The 21,851-nt window shown below is 40.9% G+C and overlaps 1 protein-coding gene across 1 annotated transcript in view; it reads left to right on the top strand.

The window, feature by feature from the left end:
* IRF2 (interferon regulatory factor 2) overlaps window positions 1-21,851 on the top strand; it is a 78,707-nt gene that overhangs the window by 47,300 nt on the left and 9,556 nt on the right. Inside the window, exon 6 of the mRNA XM_007940873.2 lies at window positions 4,866-5,030. Coding sequence (XP_007939064.1) covers window positions 4,866-5,030 — 165 coding nt within the window. The remainder of the gene's footprint in view (window positions 1-4,865; window positions 5,031-21,851) is intronic.

Consider the following 21,851-nt stretch of genomic DNA (forward strand, 5'->3'; position numbering starts at 1 on the left):
AGTGATGGTCCCAAAGTATGTTCAGGTCACATCTCGGATCTTGGGATTTCCCTGCTTCTATCTTGGTTTTGTGATGTAAGAGTTGGGAATAGTTTCTTAAGTATTCTCAGAGTTGTTCAGTCAGAGAGAAGCAAGGCATAAAGCTGCACACTCCTTTGAGAATAATTTGGCTTTAGAGATAATGCAGTTATCTTAACTAGGTATCCATATTGTAACTCTGAAAACAAAAAAAATCTATTTTTCCATCCTGGTCATCAGCATTCAGATTACACTTAAAGAAAGTTTGAGTGGAGGTGTTTATCTACTTGTTTTCATAAGTCATGTATGTTGAGGTCTGATTTCTATACAGTAATAGTAACCCTTTTTAAATGTACAATTCTATGAATTTTGACAAAGGCATACAGTTGTGTAACCACAACTCTATTCAAAGCAGAGAACATTTTCATCATCCAAAATGTTTCCTTGTGCCCTGTGCAGTCAGTATCCTCCCACACACCCAGCCCCTAACAACCACTATGATGAGTATGTCTTCATAACTTTACTGAGATTCAAAAGAGCCTAGGTCTTGAAACTTTCTATGAAATATTAATTGCCATCTCCTGTATTTGTAAAGCATCATGAACTCATGCAAGATTCTGGGTTTTCAGCTGCTAAGAGGAATATCTGGAATAGCTGGGGAGCCTCAGCCCCTTTATCTGCCATTCATTAAGCAGCAGTCCCCTGTGCTGCTCTGCGGAGAAGCCACAAGCATATGCTATGGCTGAATACGAAAGTTCTCATACAGGTTCTCAGCTCTTACAGGAGCCATCATTTGGCTGGGAAAATATGACATATACAGTTATCTAGCAACAGGAGGCAGAAAGTCACAAAATATCACAAAGTAGTGTCACATTTGTTTTGGCTGAGCAGTGGAGACAGTGAGTGAGGGGCACTCAGAAGACAAAGAGGTCAGTATGTACTGGAATGGTCAGGAAGAGGCTCCAAAAAACAGGGCATTCTCAGTGTACCTAGTCTCAGTCTATTTTAAGTTGGGTTCTCTAGAGAAGCAAAACCAATGAAGCTCATAGAGAGGGAGGAAGAGACAGAAATTTATCTCAAGGAAATGGTTCACACAGTTGTAGAGGCTGGCAAGTCCCAAGTCCGTGCATCAGACATTAAACTGGAGGCGCCTCCTGACTCACACAGCTGCAGAGGCTGACAGACCCAAGATTAGCAGGCAGTACAGTAGGCTGTTGGCTCCGGAGGCTGACAAATCCAAGATCTGCAGGTAAAATGGCAAGTTTCTGGCTCACAGGCTATGAAGGCAACAATCCTTGACTGACTGATCTTTCTATACCCTCTTAAAGAGCTCTGGTGGCATAATGGTTAAGTGTTCAGCTGCTAACCAAAATGTCAGTGGTTTGAACCTACAGGTGCTCCACAAGAGAAAAATGTGGCAATTTATTTCCGTAAAGATTACAGACTTGGATCCCTTATGGGAGTAGTTCTGCTGTTTCCTATAGGGTCACTGCAAGTTGGAATCAACAGCACACAACAATAACAACATACCCTCATAGTACCTGGTAGTCTTGTGCAAAGCATATGTTAGTTGAGTAACTGAGTTGGGCATTTTGGTGAAAACAGTGCAGGAGAGAATTCCTGGTAAGAACAAAGGAATATAATTAGGAAGATGCTTGAGCTGCTGCCATTGTTGATAGTCAAAGCTACCATACTATCTCTTTATGGTGCAAAGAGAAGTGAGTTTTGGAGTGTTGGAAATTAAAGTGGTGTTGGTTTAAAAATTGATACAAGACCTTAATTGCATTTGGTATGCAAGCTATCACTAGTTTCACTCCCCTCCCTCTCTCTCCCCACCTTCCCTCACACATACACACACATACTTTGGTTTCTGTCTCCACTCATCCACTGCTTCTTAGGACAAGACAGGTCTAGGTATCAGTTCTAGTTTTCTGCTGTCTTATTTCACTGGGGAGAAGAGGCAGAAGGAACCTTGAGAGGGGCCGGTGTTGGCACTCGGTCCCTGTCTGGGGCATTGCATAACCTATGGTCTCATACTCAAATAAGATGGTCCAATGGATGAAATAAGACATTGGGAGTTGGCCTGCCATATATAACCTGCTTTCCTTTTCTTTAATTTCAACCTCTCCAGGGAAATCTAAATAGCATCTGATTCCCTTCCACTCTGTATTCTGTGACTCTGGATTCTTACCACATCCCCAAATCTCCCTTCCCAGCCTCCTGTGTGCCTTTCCTTTCTTAATTAGAGAGCCTATGAACTCCCATTGCCCTCTAAAACCTTCCCTGAGCAGAAGCCAGATTATATTCTCCCTGTGGTTTTAGCTTCCCTGGTCAGCCCCTTACTCATGGTGAGCCCATGATACAGAGTAGAGCTGTTCCATTAAGTTTTCTTGGCTATCCTCTTTGTTGAAGTAATCTACTAGCCTTTTTCTTCCATGGAGCCAATGGGTGGGTTCGAACCATCAACCTTTGGATTAGCAACTGATCACAAACTGCTTATTCCACCCATGCTCATCAGCCCCTAAAGAGCAATCAAAACAGGAGCTTTTTATATACCTGTCTACTATGGATAACTTTTCAAGGAGGTTGGAATGTTACCCCTTCCAGCCTAACCAGAACATGGTACAAATAAGCAAGAAGATACCAGGGAGCTAGAGCAGTGCACATAATCCAAGTTGTGTGACTTTGGGCAATCACACTACCTCTCAGTGCCTGAATTTCTTCATTTCTAGCAGCAGAATGATGCTTTCCCTGTCAGCCTTACAGGTGGAAATGTTAAAAGCACTTAAACAGATGTATGCTAGGTATGGATTATGGTGGTAAAGTGCTATGATGACCTTGGGAAAACATTGTGCCTTTTTATTATGTTCCCATGTATTTATTGCAATCAGTTTTCAGATATGTTTCATCGAATCAACTGCCAACAGCAGTATAATGTCAGTTCTTTTTAAAATTAGGGCAGGGCAATTGGGACATCAAATTAAAATGACAATAAGATACCACTACACACCTGTCACAACTACTAAAATTAAAAAAAAAAAAAAACAGTGACAACATTTAGATGCTGGAAAGAATGCAAAGAAACTGGATCATTCATACAGTACTGGTGGGAATGTAAAATGGTACAGCTACTCTGAGAGACAGGCACTTTCTTGTAAAACTAAACCTGCAATTACCATATGACCCAGCAATTGAATCCTTGGACATTATCCCAGAAGAATGGAAACCTATGTTCATGCAAAAATCTGTACAGTAATTTAAAAAAAAAAAAAAAAAAAAACCCACTGCCATCAAATCAGTTACAACTCATAGCAACCTTTTAGAACAGAGTAGAACTGCTCCATAGGGTTTCCAAGGCTGTAAATCATTACAGAAGCAGACTGCCTCATCATTTTTATACTGCAGAGCAGTTGGTGGGTTTGAACTATCAACCTTTTGGTTAGCACCCAAATGCCTTAACCACTATACCACCAGAGCTCCTTGACTAATATTTATAGCAGCTCTATTCATACCAGCCAAAAGCTGAAAACAACTGATGTCCTTCAATCAGTGAATGGTTACTAGTGAATGGTCCATTCATACTCTGGAATACTACTCAACAATAAAAAGCAACAAACTGTTAATACAACAACTTAGATGAACCTCCATGGAATTATGCTAAGCGAAACAAGCCAATCCCCAGAGATTATTGTATGAGTGCATTTAAATAACACCCTTGAAATGGCAAGAATTATAGAAATGGAGACCAGATTAGTGGTTTTCATGGTTTAGGAACAAGGAGGTGGAGAGGGAGGAAGCTGGAGGGACCTGGGTGTGATTACAAGAGTAACATGAGAGAAAGATACTTATGGTGATGCCACTGCTCAGTGATTTGGTTATGGTAGTAGATACATGAACCTACACTTACCAATTTATCAATTGCATAGAACTAAATTACATACAGACTCTCATACACAGATGAGTACAATCAAAACTGAGGAAATCTGTACAAGATGAGTGGATTCTACCAGTGTCAATATCCTGATTATGCTACTGCACTATAGTTTTATAAAATGTTACCATTGGTGAAAACTGTGTGAAGGGTACCTGGGATCTCTCTGTACTTTTCTTACAAATTCATGTGAAACTACAATGGTCTCAGTATAAAAAGTTTAATAAGAAATTATAGTCATGACAGGGTTCAGAGCCAGGGTGGTAAGAACCCATGCCATCAGTGTTCTGGGAAATTGATGTTACTCATGTTTGTGAGAATTGGCAAATTGACTCTCTTTCATTGTTTTGATACTTCTCCCAGTGATCATGATGCCTGCAGAGCAGGTGGAGGGCTGGGAGTATGAACAGAGCACCTTGTACCTAGAAGTGACAAAAGGGGTGGGTTGGGTGGACCTCCCTCCATACTAAGATTTGATCATATTTCTCTGGACTACAGTCCCCAGAAAATGGCACAACAGCCTCCTTCAGAGCAAGGGTAGAGAACAGAAATGGGTCAGTCTCACAGTACTGTCGTACCTGGCCCGGAGGCTAAGCCCAGATGCAGCCTTTGCTCATGCAACCTTGGCCGTGACTGGCTTGAGTTTGGGACTTTGCTGAGGTCGATGGAATGAGTACATTGGCAAGCATGCTGGAAACAGCCCAGGGTAACCAGATTATTGGCAGACTGCATCTCTGGCAGCATCAGCCTGAAGCTAAGGCTTGTTCTTCAGCTTCATGGCAGGTGGCCAGTGATGGCTGGGAACCTGAATCTTGGCTGTTCAACTCTTTCTGGGAAGATTTTCTTTCTAGAGAGTATGTGCTCCAATTGCAAAGTCAGGAGATGTCGATGCATGATGGTTTTCTTTTCTTTGAAGTTGTAGGACAGTCTCATCTGGATAGCAACATTGAGGATCAAGAGATTGTCACTAATCCACCGGACATTTGCCAAGTTGTGGAGGTGACCACTGAGAGTGATGAGCAGCCGGTCAGCATGAGCGAGCTCTACCCTCTGCAGATATCCCCTGTGTCTTCCTATGCAGGTGAGCTGGCCGGGAGGGACATCTCTGAACTGAGCACGGAGGGAGAGTGTTCCTTTAGTCTAGAGCCTCCAGCTTTGCCAGGCAGCAGGGAATTTCACTCTCCTCTGTCCTAGGGATTATTCTTGCTTTAGTTTTCTGGACCAAGGTCTTTCTTTTGAACACTTTTTGTGCCCAGTTACAAGACATGGGCACAGTGTTTCTTTACTTGATCATGTAACACTTCTGTGCGTGACTAACAAACAAATAATAAGATTTCTATGGGAAAACAGTTTATTTTCACTGCAACATATCAGAAATCCTGCAGGGTGTTTTTTAATGGTGTTTGACCGAGCTGGATAAAGCTTGCAGATCATCATTTCCAATGCCTTCAGTTTTACAAGTGAAATGATTTGCCCAGAGTCACACAGCTTGTAAGTGTTTGGGCTAGAACTTGAACTCAGCCTTCAGACCCCATGCTCATTTCTAGATCTATTCTATTACACCGAGTTTACTTGTCACTTCCATGTATTTTCTCCTCTTTTTTCTACTTCATGCAGCTTCTTAATTGAGCCAGGTGTCAGAACCCATTTCTATTTCCCCAGGGAAGGTCACATAGTTGCAAGAATTGGCCCAAACACTGTCAAAGGATTATAACCAGATTTGATTGTTTTTCCTTCCTTACAGAATAAAGTGATGGAGCCTTTTTTCTATCAATGTCACATTGTTACATCATTTCACATGTTCTTCCTGGTGATCTCTATTTAATTTTGGGGACTCTTGCATAATTAGGAAACATAAATTTTAAGTCAGTGTTATTGCTTTCAGATATTAAAAATACAAAAGCAGAGGCTGTATCATGGATAACTACAGTCAGGAGTCCCCTGGGTGGTGCAGATGATTAATACTGTCAGCTGCTGAATGAAAGATTGGAAGTTTGAGATCATCCAGAGACACCTTGGAAGAAAAATCTGATGATCTACTTCTGAAAAATCAGCCATCAGAAACCCTATGGATATATGTGTGTGCATATATCCCTGTGTCTGTATGTGTATACCACCACTCATCAGTCAGTTTGTCGTACTGTGATAGCTTGTGTGTTGCTGTGAAGCTGGGGGCTATGACACTGATACTTCAAATACCAGCAGGGTCACCCGTGATGAACAGGTTTCAGCAGAGCTTCTAGACTAAGACAGACTCAGAAGAAAGAATGAAAACCTTATGAATACCAGGGAAACACTGTCTTACATATTACTGGAAAACTTTGTAAATAGATGAAACAGTGTCTGACACAGTGGCTGTAACAATGGACTCAGGCATAGCAAGGATTGTGAGGCTGGCGGCGCAGGACCTTGCAGTGCTTCGTTCTGTTGTACATAGGGTCACTATGAGTCGGAGCCAACTTGATGGCACCTACAAACAATGACATGTATATATATATGTGTGTGTGTGTATATTATATACATATATATTCATATATGTACGTAATAAAGCACACAGGGGGCACAGTTATGAATACTACTTAGATATAACTGAGCACTTTGTGGGATTGGTTTTCTGAGTTTGAAGCTTTAGGATTACAGTCTCATGGAACAACTAGGTCAGTTGGCATAATATAGTTCATAATGTTTATGTTGTACATCCTAGTTTGGTGAGAAGTGTATGGGGTTTTAAAAGCTTGTGAAAGACCGTGTAAGATGTAACTATCGGTCTTCTCGTCCAGAGCAACACAGAAAGAAGAAAACCAAAGGCTCAGAGAAGAAACTCGTTTTTTTACTGAAGTTTCTTCTCTGAGTCTCATCTGCCCTGGGACCAGACCTGGATGGTACGTGGCTGTCACTAATGACCATTCTGATCAAGGGCACAAGAGATGGATCAAGATAGAAGGGGAGCACACGTGCAACAGAACTTAAACTCTTAAAAACTCCGGACTTAATGGACCAGTTGAGACTAGAGGACGCAAGACAGTCACCCTGAGATATTCCATAAACCTTGAACCAAGGCTGCCCTGAGGTCACCTTTTAGCTAAATAACAGATAGACTCAGAAAATAAAGAATATTACCAGTGAGTACTGTGTAACTTTAAGAAATCATCATGTGACCACATGGTCAACAGTTACTCTTAAGCAAAGATGAAAGAGTAAGGAGTCCGGGAAAGCAGATTAGTGGAAAGGAAGCATCCAGGATGGAGTTAATGAGGGGTGAAAAATATAACCAATGTCACTGAACAATTTGGGTGGTAATTGTTAAATGTTTTCTGTGTAAATTCTCACTACAAACAATAAAATACTATTAAAGAAAGCTATGAGACATAGTTCTCTCCTGACACACATGGGGTTCCAGAAGTCAGAATTGACTTAATGGCAGTGGGTACAGTCAGCTCTCATGAATGGCTCAGGGGTTCTTCCCAGGGTACTTTGTATGCTGCCTTTTGGAGTGTCGTGCAGTTAGGGCTCCACCCCTGTGACTGACATAAAGTCAGCATTAGAATTATATTGACTCAAGTGACCGTTGCTGGTGAATTATCAACCACTAAACTAAACCTCGTGGCGTAGTGCCTAAGGCATTTGACTGCTAACCCAAAGGCTGGTGGTGCAAACCCACCAGCCACTCCTCAGAAGGAAGATTGGGCAATCTACTTCCATAGTGATACCACCTCAGAAACCCAAGGAGGGGTTGCTATGAGTCAGATCCGACTCGACGGCAGTGAATTTGGTTTGGGTTTTGGTAAACTAAGCTAAAGAAGCTCTGGTGGTGTAGTGGGTAAGGAATTTGGCTGCTGACTAGAAGGTGGGCCGTTCAAACCCACCAGCTGCTCTGTGGAAGGAAGATGGGGCAGTCTACTCTAAAGATTCACAGCCTTGGAAACCCACTGGGTTTCAAGGAGTCAAAATGGACTCAATGGCAGTGAGTTTGGTATTTTTTGGGGGGGGCAGGGTTTAAACTGACCTAGTATTTCCAGTACTTCAACTTTTTTTTTTATACTAAGACCATAAAAGGAAAATGAGAACAAACCTTGGCTATAAGAAGCTTATAGTTTGTCAAATAGAAGAAGCTTGTCATCACTTGTGTGTTCAACAACCCTATTTTGAACACCTTGTAGTGCCTAAGGCATTTGACTGCTAACCAGAAGGTTGGTTGTTCAAATCCAGCAACCATTCCGTGGAAGGAAGACTGGGGAATCTACTTCTGTAAAGATTTACTACCTCAGAAACCCAAAGGGGGTTGCTGTGAGTTAGAATCGACTTGATGGCAGTGAGTTTGGTTTTGGTTTTTATGTGTGGCAGGTCCTTTGCCAGCCCCCAGTAATAACTATGATTTGTTGCATGTTTCTCATGCCTTGGGAACTGTGCTAAATATTTGGTCTTGATTGACTTCTTTAATTCTTATGAGAATAACCCTGTCAGCATGGGGGCCGTTATTATCCAATCTTTAAAACTGAGGACTCCAAGGGAAAGCAGTGTGTTGAGGGACAAGCAACGCGTAGCACAGATAGACCCCATATGTAACTGATGCCAAAGCCCTATTCTTAAGCCCTTCACTGTTACACCGCTCTGAGAACTGCACCAGGCTTGGCTGCTCAGAATACTTTTCTCACATGTGGTCTCATTTGATTTTCACAAGAACCAACCAAAGGAGGCAGAACATAATGTTTATGCCTTAATTTTACAGTTGAGATATTTGAAGCTTGAAACACTAAGCCATTTTGCCTGTGTTTACATAGCTGTGGCTAAAATTTTGCGATTCTTTCTTCTACATCATGCTGTTGCAGGCATTATTACACTCCATGTACTTTTTTTTTTTTTTTTTAAGGCTTGGGGCTTTAGAATAGACTTTTCTGTTTATCTGTTGAGTAAGATTTTTCTGTCTTCTTGGGGATTTTGGAAGGATCTCTTCTTGCTGTCCTGCCAGCAGTGGCATTTTGCTTTAGCAGAAGAGTGTCACGAACAGCTGATCCATGCTGAGAGAGATGAAAATTCATTACCCCTTTCAGGACATTTGCATAGATTTGAAAAGAAGGATTTTAGTGCCAGGATAGAGGCCACCACCCATTTTCATCTAGTTGATTCAGTCTCATAACAGGCCTTATAAGGTTTCCAAGGCTGTAAATCTTTATGAAAGCAGACTGCCTCATCTTTCTTCTGCGATGGGTTCAAACCACCAACCTTTTGGTTAGCAGCCTAAATCATTGTGCCATCAGAGCTGCTTAGGATGGCAGGCACTGGGAGGTTTTTCTGGAACCTGGCATTTCCACCGGCCCTTCGGTTCTATCAGTTTTTTTTTTTTTTCCATGTGTTGCGTTCTCCAAAACATTTTTTTTTTTTCCTCCAAAACATTTTTGGGGAAGCATATTGGAAGAAGCCAAAATGTTCCTTCAGTGTTGCTTTCCTAGAGCTTATGAGCAAGAACTTTATCTGTTGCTAACAGAGCTGCCAGCCAGTTCATTCCAATGAACAATGTTGTCTGAGGATTTACACTCCTACTCCACATATACTGAATCAGAATCTACATTTTAACAAGATCCCCAGGTGATATGTCAGATTCTGATTCAGTATATCTGGGTTGGAAATGCTAATTCTAACCAAGGGACAAACCGGGATGAACTGATTTGAAGCCCTGGTTACTGACCATGGCAGTTTTAAGTTTTTTAGTTAGTATCTTAATTATCTGGTGCTGCTATAACAGAAATACCATAAATGAGTGACATTAACAAACATTTATTTTCTCACAGTTTAGGAGGCTAGAAGTCAGAACTTACAATGCTGGCTCTGTTGTTGTTGTTAGGTGCCATTGAGTGAGTTCCAACTCATAGTAACCCTATCCTGTACCATCCTCACAAGTGTGTGTGTGTGTATGTGTGTGTGTGTTTGAGCCCATTGTAGCTACTGTGTCAATCAATATCATTGAGGGTCTTCCTGTTTTTTGTAAACCCTCTACTTTACCCAGCACCATGTCCAAAGTATGTGAGATGAAGTCTCACCATCCCCACATCTAAGGAACATTCTAGCTTACTTCATCCATGATAGATGTATTTGTTCTTCTGGCAGTCCATGGCATTTTCTTCACCAGTACCATAGTTCAAAAGCACCAATTATTCTTTGGTTTTCTTTATTCATTGTCCAGCTTTCACATATATATGAGATGACTGAAAATACTATGGTCAGGTGCATCTTAGTCCTCAAAGTCACATCTTTGGTTTTTGACACTTTAACAGGCCTTTTGCAGAAGATTTGCACAGTGCAATGCATCATTTGATTTTTTTGACTGCCACTTTCATGGTATGGACTGTGGATCCAAGCAAAATGAAATTCTTTATGACTTGAGTATTTTCTCTGTTTATTATAATATTGCTTATTGGTCCACTTATGAAAATTTTTGTTTTCTTTATGTTGAGGTGTAATCAATACTGAAGGCTGTAGTCTTTGATCTTCATCAGTAACTGCTTCAAGTCCACTTCACTTTCAGCAAGCAAGGTTGTTTCATCTATACATTACAGATAGTTAATGACTCTTCCTCTAATCCTGAGGCTATGTTCTTCTTCATACATTCTAGCTTCTTGGATTATTTGCTCAGCGTACAGATTGAATGAGTGTGATGAAAGGATACAATCACACACACCTTTCCTGATTTAAAGACATGTAGTGCAACTTTAGAGGAAGGCTTTCTCTCTGTTGTCTCTGGAGGAAGGTCCTTGTCTCTTTGAGCTTCTGCTCCTGGATAATCTTCATATGTTTTTGCATGTGTCTTCCCATGTTTTCTTCTACCTTGCTTTTTTAGCCTCTTTATAACTCAAAAAAGATGGACTCAAGATACACCCTACACTAATCCTGCCTCTTTAACATAACAAATACAACCCATTCCCAAATGGGATTATAACCACAGGTATACAGATTAAGATTCACAACACCTAATTTTGGGAGACACAGTTCAATCTATAACATGCCACTCTTTGACCCCTAAAAATTCACATCCTGGACACTTACAAAACACATCTACCCCATCACATCATCCCAGAAGTCTTAAATGAACTCCAACTCCCAAATCTCATCTTCTGAATCATCTAAATTAGATATGGGTGAGAGTGTAGGCATATTCCATCCTGGGGCAAAATTGCTCTTCATCTGTGAACCTGTGACATCTGAACTACAAGTTATCTGTTTCCAAAGTACAGTGGTGGAACAGGCACAAGGTAAGCATTTCGATTCCATTGAGAGAAATTGGAGGGAAAGATGGGATAACAGGCACCAAGTATGTCCTAAACCTAGTTGAAAAATTTACATTAGCTCTCAAGGTTTGAAAATAATCTTCTGTTCTTTGTGACCGTCTGGGCAATGCCCCTGCCTTTCACACTCTGGGTGTTGGCCACATCCTCTGAATTCTTGGTGGAGGCCCCTCTGTCCTGGGCTTCAATTCTGCCTTCCAGGTCCACTGGACAACAACTCTGCTCCATGGGCTTTGGGCAGCCCCATTCTCCTAATACACTCCATACCCTCAGCCATGGCAGGCATCCTTCTTCTACCCCTTGGGCATGGCAGCCTCATTCCCCTGACACACCTTAATGAAGCCCCATATCCAGAACCAAGTTAGTGAGGATCTAACTCTTTGAAACCTAGGAGGCTGTGGCCCCACCTTTGAAATTCAGGAGACCATGGCCCCACCTTATGAAACTGAAAAAGACCTATTTCCTGTGCTGTGCTCCTTCCAGCAGTTTGGCTGATCTCTGAGCTGCTGCAGGAATGATCCTTTTGTTTTCTTGGAAAACAATAGATGCCTGGCTGTACAATTCTGAGAGGCAGACAACATTGTTTCCGTCAGTTCTTTATCTGTCCCCTGCAGTCTAAGCTGATGGGTTTCCTGCTGTGGTAGTTGGTTAGATCCATCAGTCACAGGCTTAATCTCCTAACAAATGACTGTGTGGTCACATCCTTGGTAAACATTTTAAGACACTTATCCTTAATTTAGAGGAGCTCTGGTGACATTGTGGATAAGGCATCTGGCTGCTAACCATAAGGTCAGAGGTTCAAACCCCCCAGCTGCTCCATGGCAGAAAGATGGGCAATCTACTTCCATAAAGATTCACAGCCTCAGAAACCCACTGGGGGTCACTATGAGTCGAAACCAACTCAAAGGCAGTGAGTTTGGCTTTTTTGAGCTATCCTTAATTTATTTTCCAATCTTTAAGTTTTGTTTTCATTTTGCACAGTTCATTTTTAAGTCCATCGCTTTCTTCTCATATTTTACTGTAGGTGGAAAGGAGAAACCACATGGCCCCTTTAAGATCTTGGTTAGAAATCTCCTAAGCCAGATATCCAAGTTTATCACTTGGAAGTTCCACCTTCCACCTAATGTTCTTTGCCACTGCATAAAAAGCATCACCCGTCCTCCATTGTCCAATCACATGTTTATCATTTTCTTTTAAAGCCTCACTAGAAGCACGGTTAATGTCTGCATTTCTAGCAACATTTTGTTTCTTGTGCCACGTGTATTCTCTGAGACAGTAGAAACATTTTCTGTGGCTCTTCTCACTTCCCTCTGAGTCATCACCAGAATTGCCAAAATTCTACGAACAGTCTCTTCAAGGCAATCTAGGCTTTTACTGTTAGGCACCTTAACACTCTTCCAGCCTCTACTCCTTACCTAATTCCAAAACTACTTCCGTATTTTAGCTTTCTGTTAGAGCAGCACCCCACTCTTGGAACCAGATTCTGTAGTAGTTATCTAGTGCTGCTATAACAAAATAATACCATTAATGGGTAGCTTTAACAAACAGAAAATTATTTTCTCATAGTTTAGAAGAGTAGAAATCTGAATTCAGAGAGCTGGCTCTAGGGAAAGGCTTTTTCTTTGTTGGCTTTTGAAGAAGGTCCTTGTCTCCTTGAGCTTCTGCTCCTGTGCAGTCTTCATGTGTCTTGGCATGTGTATTCCTCCATCTCTGTTTCTAGCTTTCTTGTTTAATCTCTTTATATCTCAGAAGAGATTGACTCAAGATATACCCTACACTAATCCTGCCTCATTAACATAAAAAACACATTCCATTCCGAAATGGCATTATTACCACAGCCATAGAGGTTAGGATTTACAATGTATATTTTAGGAGGACATAGTTCAATCTGTAACAGTCAATTTTTTAGCATTCTGCTAGGAAAAGCAATTTTCTGGTTGTATTCACCTTTCTTTCTTGTAAAGTAAGAAAGGTGAATACAACCAGAAAATTGCTTTTCCTAGCAGAATGCTAAAAAATATTCCAAAGTAAATAGTCTACTTGCCTGTTTTTCATGACAGGGTCCCTTGTTTGGGTACTCAAAGGAATAACAACCTCATCTAACTACCATCACTTACATGCTAAGGAAACATATGTTATTTGCTATGTTCTTCCCTACTGGACACTGAAATATAATTGCAGTAGTGTCTTGAAACCACACTCAGTTTTGCAAGTCTGTCTTCTCTTTTGTGTTCTAGATGTTATGATGAGAAAGAAAAGAGCAGTTTCTTTGAGTGGAAGCACTTGCATTGGATGTTTTAAAACAACATAGAATTCTAGTTTGATTCATAAAACTTTTGTACTGGAGCAGGATGTTTCAAATCCACCCTCAGGAAGCTCTTTTTTTAAAAAAAAAAAAAAGTTGTCATGGAGTCACTTCTGACTCATGATGACCCCCCATGTGTCAGAGTAGAACTGTGCTCATTGGTTTTTCAGTGGTTATGATCTTTTGAAAGTACATTGTGAGGCCTGTCTTCTGAGGTGACTCTGAATGAACTGAATCCACCAACCTTTTGATTAGTAGTGAGCACATTAACTGTTCGTACCACCCCGAGACTTCCTCAGGATACTCTAGAGGGTAGTCATTCATTTTATTTTTAAAAAGTCTATAGTAAGGTAGCTTCTTGCCTGATCTATGACTCTAGGGTTGTGTTAGATTTTTAAAGACTTAGTGAAAGAAAGCCATAATAGGATTTCTTTTGTGGGGAGGTGGAAAGAGATTGGAGAATAAGCTTGAGAGGAAACTGTAACACAATGGAGGAGCTGCTTATGACAGAGAGAATGGAGATTGCCTGCTGACTAGCAGGGGCATTTAAAGCCTTTGGGTCCTTGTGGAAACCAAATCAGGCTTGCATGCTTTTGGGTGGGGCAAAGGTAGAATTGCCTTAAGATCAAAAGGACTCTGATTTGGACCTTTTAATCAGTCATCCTAGTGAACATAATTGAGGAAATGCTAAATGAAAAGAAATCTTTGTCAACTTATTATTAAACAATAGTAATATTGAATAATAGAATAAGATCTTCCCCAAAATTGTTACCAGAATGGTAGACTACAAAAGGGCTATGACATAAAAGTATCATCTCCCTTCCCGCAGTGCTCTTGAGATGGTTTGACACTATGTATTCTCAAAACCCAAAATTAATTGCTATCAAGTTGATTCTGACTCATGGTGACTCCGTGTGTGTCAGAGGAGAGCTGTGCTCCATTAAGATTTTCGGTGGCTGAATTTTTGGAATTGATTGCAAGGCCTTTCTTCCAAGTCACCACTGGGTAGACTGGAAGCTCCAACTCTCTGGCTAGCATCTGAGTGTTTTAACCATTTGCGCTACCCAGGGTCTCTGTGTATTTTCGGGGAAGCACTAATAACTGAGTTGATGTAGTGTGTGAACCTAAGGAGACCATCATCCTAGAATTGCAACCCTGGAAGATGAAATCTTTGCCATAATCTAATCTAAATATACCCTTTCCTTCCAACCTCAGTTACTTTCAGGGAAACTGAGATCAGAAAGGTTAAGTGAATTGCTCAAGATCGTGGACCTGTTATTTACTCTGTAGCTGCATATTGTCAGCTTATACATGCTAGTGAAGCAATTCCTGATTTGAAAATTGGGTTTCCATTCAACTACCCATACACATTCTATTTTGTGACATTTACTGCACTTCCCACATAGTGACAACATTCTTCTCATTCCCCCCACCGCCACCACCCCGTTGCCTAGTTGCCTATCTTTTCCCTTCATTCTTCTTTTCCATCCCCTCCTACTTCCTAGTTCTAGTCCTGGGAAAATGCTGTCCTCTTCGTCTCATTGTGCTTGATAATTCTAACGAATGCATACAGTCCTGATACTATTGTTCACCTTTGGCCTGTCTGTTGTTTGGCTGACAGTTGAGTCACGGGACCCAAGTTCAGTTCCTGGCTTGAAGGGTGTCCAAGGGCCATGGTCTTGGGGGTTTCACCAGTCCTCAACAGACCAGCAAGCCTGGACTTTTTTTTTTTTTTTTTTTTAATGATTTTGAGTTTCGTACCACATTTCCCCCACTCTATCCAGGACTCTAATTGTGATCTCTTTCAGAGTGGTCAGCAGTGGTGCTGCTATTTAGTTCTTCTGCTATCTAGTTCGGGCACTATCTAGTTCTTCTAATCTCAGGATTGTGGAGGCTGGAGTTGCTGTGTTCCATTAGCCCTTTGGACTAACTGTTTCCTGCATCTTTGATTTTCTTCACTCTTCTTTGCTCTGGATGGAGAGAGATCAATTTTTGCACCTTAGATGGCTGCTCACAAGCTTTTAACACCCCAGTTGCTACTCATCAAAGCAGGATGTAGAACATTGTCTTTTTGGATTATGGTATGCCAATTGACTATAGCGTCCCCTGCTCCATACCCTGTGCCTCATTCCCTCAAGGTGTTTTGTTGTGACTAAGACATTTAGTCACAACCTGCATGTTCTACTATGTTGATAGATATATGTGATTGTTGTTGTTGTTATAGGCCGTCGAGTCGGCCCCGACTCATAGCAACCTCTCCTTGGGTTTCTGAGGCAGTATCACTACGGAAGTAGGATTGCCCAACCTTCCTTCCGAGGAGTGGCTGGTGGGTTTGAACCGCCAGCCTTCTGGTTAGCAGTCAAGTGCCTTAGGCACTATGCTACCAGAGTTCCCAGATATTTGTGAAGCACATATAAATACATAAGTAAAGATGGTCTCTGTCCAACCTACATAATATGTATATTTTTTGGGTGTAGGCCCATTCGCCTTCCCACTTCTATTCAGAATGAGTATATAGCAAAGTGTTTTTGAAAATCCAAATTAGTCAAAATGGAAATATCTGTTGATTGAAAATGAAATAATGTCTAATATTGATACTTAAGCAGTAAATGATCTAGAAGCAGCCACTACCATAAACTCGTTTGTCATGTATAAGAAGTGATTCTTGAAAGTGGCAATGGTGAAGTAAACTAAGGAAATCAAGGAAAATGTACGTAAGTACCCCCAATAATGATTCAGAGGTGGTTGTGAGACAGTGGCATCACTTGGGTTGGTGTCAACTGTGGTAACTCATGGTGTCACCCCTGCTATACCAGACCTCCTCCTGTACCAGAGCATATAGAATCCTTACTAAAGTTTATTACTCATTTTCATCAAAGAATAATATATGATAAATATGGTTGTAAATTGCTTACATGTAGTATTTCTTAGATTATATGAATACTAACAATAAAATTATTTTGTAAAATCTTCTACATTGAATTACAACCTAATTATTATAACATTATTAGTAACTGAGCAGATGCCTCTTTTTTTATTTTTCTCCTTTTCTTTTAATTATTACTTCACTATCAAAAATTGATATAGATTCACAAATACTAATTACCACAATATTGTAGCTAAAACACCAGAAAATTTGACAAAATCAGCAAATGTAAACACACTGAAAAAAAAAAAACCTCTCTACCATCGAGTCAATTCGACTCATAGCGACTCCTCTTTGGGTTTCCGAGGCAGTATCTCTACGGAAATAGATTGCCCAGTCTTCCTTCTGAGGAGTGGCTGATGGGTTTGAGCCAGCCTTCTGATTAGCAGTCAGATGCCTTAGGCACTATGCCACCAGAGCTCCTGTACAACATTGTATACCTGTAGTGCATGCAGATGAACCTATGATTTGAAGTGTTAATCGTGATTGAGTAATAATGACAGCTCTGACCCAGAGTGCGTTAGAAGATTCAAAAAGTAAATTAGCTTAGAAATTTAGCCTTGTATATATATATTGATAAATATATGTAAGCTGAACTTATGAAAAATGTTTTTGTTTTATAACTAACTACAAGGATATCTTTATAAAAAATAATAAATTTCTGCTGAAGCACTGCACAAAAATTTTATAAACAGTCATTTGGTATCACCTGTGCTGACATTGCTACCCAGTGGGGTCCACACCTCCGATCCCCACCTAGTGATGCCACTGTTGTAAGATGCTCTGTTGCTCTAGAAAGACAGGTCTTAGGTCCTTAGGTGGGAGCTTTGGACACCTCTTGTTCCTAGGATGAAGGCACTCAGGGCAATTTTTTTAAACAGTGAAAATTAGAAACTTCATTTTGCTGATATGGAGAGTCTAGTTTGGCAGTAAAGAGTACCTAGGTGCAAACAGTTAAGTGTGCGATTGCTCAGAGGCACCTTGGAAGATACACTTAGGAAAAAATTAGCCACTGAAACTCTGTGGAGCACAGTTCTACTCTGAACTCAGGAGGTCGCCATGAGTCAAAATCAGTTCAGTGATGATTTTTGTTTTTGTTTTAGTCCATTTTAACTTCGAAAATATGCTCTTCAGCTAACATTTATTTATGCCAGTTTAGAACATAAGTTCAAGGCATATGTTTCTTGTCTTAAACAATTTCACTGAGTTAAAAACTAGGTATTTAGAGGAAATTAATGTTTTGAGCAAGTGCATGGTCAGTGCATGGTCTTAACAAGCAGTCCTATTGAAGGTCTGACTTCCAGCCCCTCTAAGCAATTGCCACCTGGACTGTGATGCAATCCCAGAACCCTGGTGTTAACTGCTTGTTTTCCTTCCAACGCATGCCTGTGGGATCTGTTTGTTTTTATTTGAAGGGGAGAGGAACAGAAGATGATGGTATTTCTGTAGGGTAATTAAGAGTGAAGGGGGGCTGGCCATATATGGAAGGAAGAGAAACCTTGGCTTTGCAGCACAAAGAAAGCTAAGCATAAAAATAGAAAAGGGATCTTGAAATTTCGTCAGAGGCCAGAGCAGCAGGAGTGCTTCTGGAAGCAGAGTTCCCGTGTTCAGTACACAAGGCCTTGGAATCTGGAGTGCATTTTTGTTTTCTTCACCGTCTGCTGACTCAGTCTGTAACTCTGGCAAGTTTCTCAACATCTCTGTTCCTCATTTTTCTTCTCGGGAGTGGCAGTGCTGATTCCTGCCTCCTCAGGATACCAGATGGTATGCGGGTTATTGTGAGGAGCGGGATGTTCCTTTTTGTTGTTTTGTATTTGTTTTTGTGTGGAAACATTTCTTGTGCTTTGTATTGTTGGTTTGTTTTGATAGCTACACTATCAACTGAGGGGTTTCCGAGGCGGTATCACTATGGAAGTAGATTGCTCAACCTTCCTTCTGAGGAATGGCTGGTGGGTTTGAACTGCCAGCCTTCTGGTTAGCAGTCAAGTGCCTTAGGCACTACGCTACCCAAGCTCCTGAGCCTGTTCTTAGGTCCCTGGACTCCGAATGAGAATGCTATCACTTTAGAATCCAAAATGATTGCCACTTGTAAAGATTCAAAATGACTGCACCCTCGGTCACTTTAAATATTCAAAATAGCTGTCACTTACAAACATTCAAAAAGGCTACACCCTTGGTCACTTTAAATATCCAAAATGGCTGCTGCATGTAAACAATCAAAATGGCTGCACCCTCCAGACAGTGGAAAGTCACCAGCTCAGGTTGTCTCCCTCCTTACTGTTTCCCTTCCTAGTCAGAGGCCACCAGTGCAGTCATCCCTGCAGCCCTTGGTGACCAGGGCTGATCTTTAGGTCAATTCTCAGATCCCAACACTACTTGGAAACATTCAGGCTGTTGGTCCCATCCAAGTAGCTGACAGTCCGCAACTCAGACCGTGTCTGTACTCATTGTTTTTGTTCAGGTTTTTCCACTAGTTGGTGTCTAATCCACTTCTGTATAGTTCCTTTCAAAACTCAGGGCTCCAGGATTATCTTCTGTATCTCTGTCAATTGGTTTTTCTCTTCTTTGTTGAAGAGGGTCTGTGTCCCTTGTCTGTCTATTCCTCCATCTTAATGGAAGTCGTCATTTGATTTCTTGACTATTGCTTCCATGGGTGTTGATTGTGGATCTAAGTAAAATGAAATCCTTGACAAGTTCAATCTTTTCTCCATTTATCATGATATTTTTTGGTCCAGTTGTTAGAATTTTTGTTTTCTCTATGTTGAGGTGTAAATCATACTGAAGGCTGTAGTCTTCGATTTTCATCAGTAAGTGCTTGCAGTCTTCTTCACTTTCAGCAAGCAAGGCTATGTCATCTGCATATCACAGGTTGCTGATGAGTCATCCTCCAATTCTGATGCCACATTCTTCTTCCTATAGTCTAGTTTCTTGGATTATTTGCTCAGCATACAGATTGAATAAATGAAGTGAAATGATACAATCCTGACACACATCTTTCCTGATATTAAACCATGCAATATCTCCTTGTTCTATTTGAATGACAGCCTCTTGGTCTATGTACAGGTTCCTCATGAGAACAATGAAATGTTCTGGAATTCCCATTCTTTGCAGTGTTATCCATAATTTGTTATGATTAACACAGTTGAATGCTTTTGCATAGTTTATAAAACATAGGTAAACATCTTTATGGTATTCTTTGGTTTCAGCCAAGATCCATCTGGCATCAGCAATGATACCTATCCCTCATTCCATGTCCTCTTTTGACTCCAACTTGAATTTCTGGAAGTTCCCTGTTGATGCACTGCTACAACTGCTTTTAATTATTTTCAGCAAAATATTACTTACATGTGCTATTGTTGATATTATTTGATAACTTACACATTCTGTTTGATCACCTTTCTTTGTAATGGGCACAAATAGTGGATCTCTTCCAGTCAGTTGGCCAGGTAGCTGTCTTCCAAATTTCTTGGCATAAACAAGTGAGGGCTTCCAGCATTATATTCATGTGTTGAAATGTCTCAGTGGATGCTCTGTTAATTCTTGGAGCCTTATTTTTCTCCGGTTAGCTTCAGTGCAACTTGGACTTCTTCCTTCAATACCATTAAACATTGATCAATACTATTGGTTCTTGATCATATGCTACCTTCTAAAATGGTTGAAAGTCAACCAATTCTTTCTGACACAGTAACTCTGTGTTTTCCTTTCATCTTAATTTGATGTTTCCAGCATATTTCAATATTTTGCCTATAGAATCCTTCAGTATCACAACTTGAGGCTTGAATTTTTTCTTCTGTTCTTTCAGCTTGAGAAATGCTGAGGATGTTCTTCCCTTTTGATGTTCTAATTCCAGGTCTTTGCACATTTCATTATAATACTTTACTTTGTCTTCTCTTGCTGCCCTTTGAAATCTTCTGTTTAGCTATTTTACTTCATAATTTCTTCCATTTGCTTTAGTTATTTCTTCCATTCAAGAGCAAGTTCTTAGCCTTGGTTTTGTGTGTGTGTGTGTGTCCTTTTTTTTTTTTTTTCTTTTTATTGTGATTTGGGTGAAAATTTACAGAGCAAATACACTTTCCATACAGCAGTTCACATACACTTTGTCTCATGACATTGACCACAATTTATCACAATGCAACATCTCCCCTCCTATTTCCTCCCGATATTTACCTCTTCCCTTGTCCATCCCTCCATGCACTCCTGCCCCCTGAGCTGCCTCCCTGTGCATAAGCAGCCCTTCTTTCTCCCATGCTTGTTCTCTCCAAGGAATGTATCTACCTCAGGTAAATGTTCAACTCCTATGCCTGTCTGTTGTTTGGCTGGAAGCCACATATGTGGGTTCAATTGCAGACCTGATGGGCAGCTAGGGGCCATAGTCTCAGTGGTTCCACCAGGCTCTATCGGGCCAGCAAACCAGGTCCCCTCCCCCCACCTTTTTTTTTTTTCCCAAAAGATTTTGAGTTTTGTTCCATATTGTTCTCCCTGTCTATCCAGGATCTCCTACATAGATCCTCTTCCAAGTGGTTGACAGTAGTAGCCGGGCACCATCTAGTTCTTCTGGTCTCATAGTCATGTAGGCTGCAGATAGGATGGTGTACCAGTCGCTAGGACTAATCGTTTCCATAAATTTTTGGTTTTCTTCATTCTTCTTTGCTCTGGATGAGAAGAGACCCATCACTGCATCTAGATGGCAGCTCTAAGCTTTTAAGATCCCAGTCGCTGTTTGCCACAGTAGAAGGTAGAACAATGATTTGTGTATTGTTATGCCAATAGAGCTTGATGTCCTCTGTGACTATGGTTCTGAGCCCACAGGTTCAACTACTCAGTCTCTCTGGGTAGCTGGCTGTGACCAAGCAGTGACTACAACCTTGCCCCTTGTCAGCTCCATTATACACCTGGGAATTTAGATCATATACATAAAGTTATAGGACCACTGTCTGCCAACCCTATATATGGTCTTGGGTGCACTCCCCACTTCATAGACATACCTAATATTTCAGCCTGTCCACACATCTGTCCACCCATATACCCATGTTTGCCTTCACTGACCATGCCGTACTATATGCGCAAAAGGGTTCATCTTTGTTGTCTGTACTTTCCACATTCCTCTCTATGTCTTTCTCTTCCTCAGTGCCACTATATTGATCATTGCCCTTCTCTTCACCCAAATCAATACTTATCTCTATCTATCTAACAGTATTCCCTCCTCTTCCCTCCCACCCCTGGTAATCAACAAAGAAAATGTCCTTCCATAGGTAAGCGTTTCCTTGACTTTTACAATAACGGATTAATACAGTATTTGTCCTTTTGTGATTGAATTATTTCACTCAGCATAATGTCCTCCAAGTTCATCCACGTTATGCGGTGTTTTGCAGATTCTACATTATTCTTTAG

Source organism: Orycteropus afer, unplaced genomic scaffold, assembly GCF_000298275.1.
Source record: "Orycteropus afer afer isolate SDZICR_OR568_19922 unplaced genomic scaffold, OryAfe1.0 scaffold00073, whole genome shotgun sequence".
NCBI lineage: Eukaryota > Metazoa > Chordata > Mammalia > Tubulidentata > Orycteropodidae > Orycteropus > Orycteropus afer.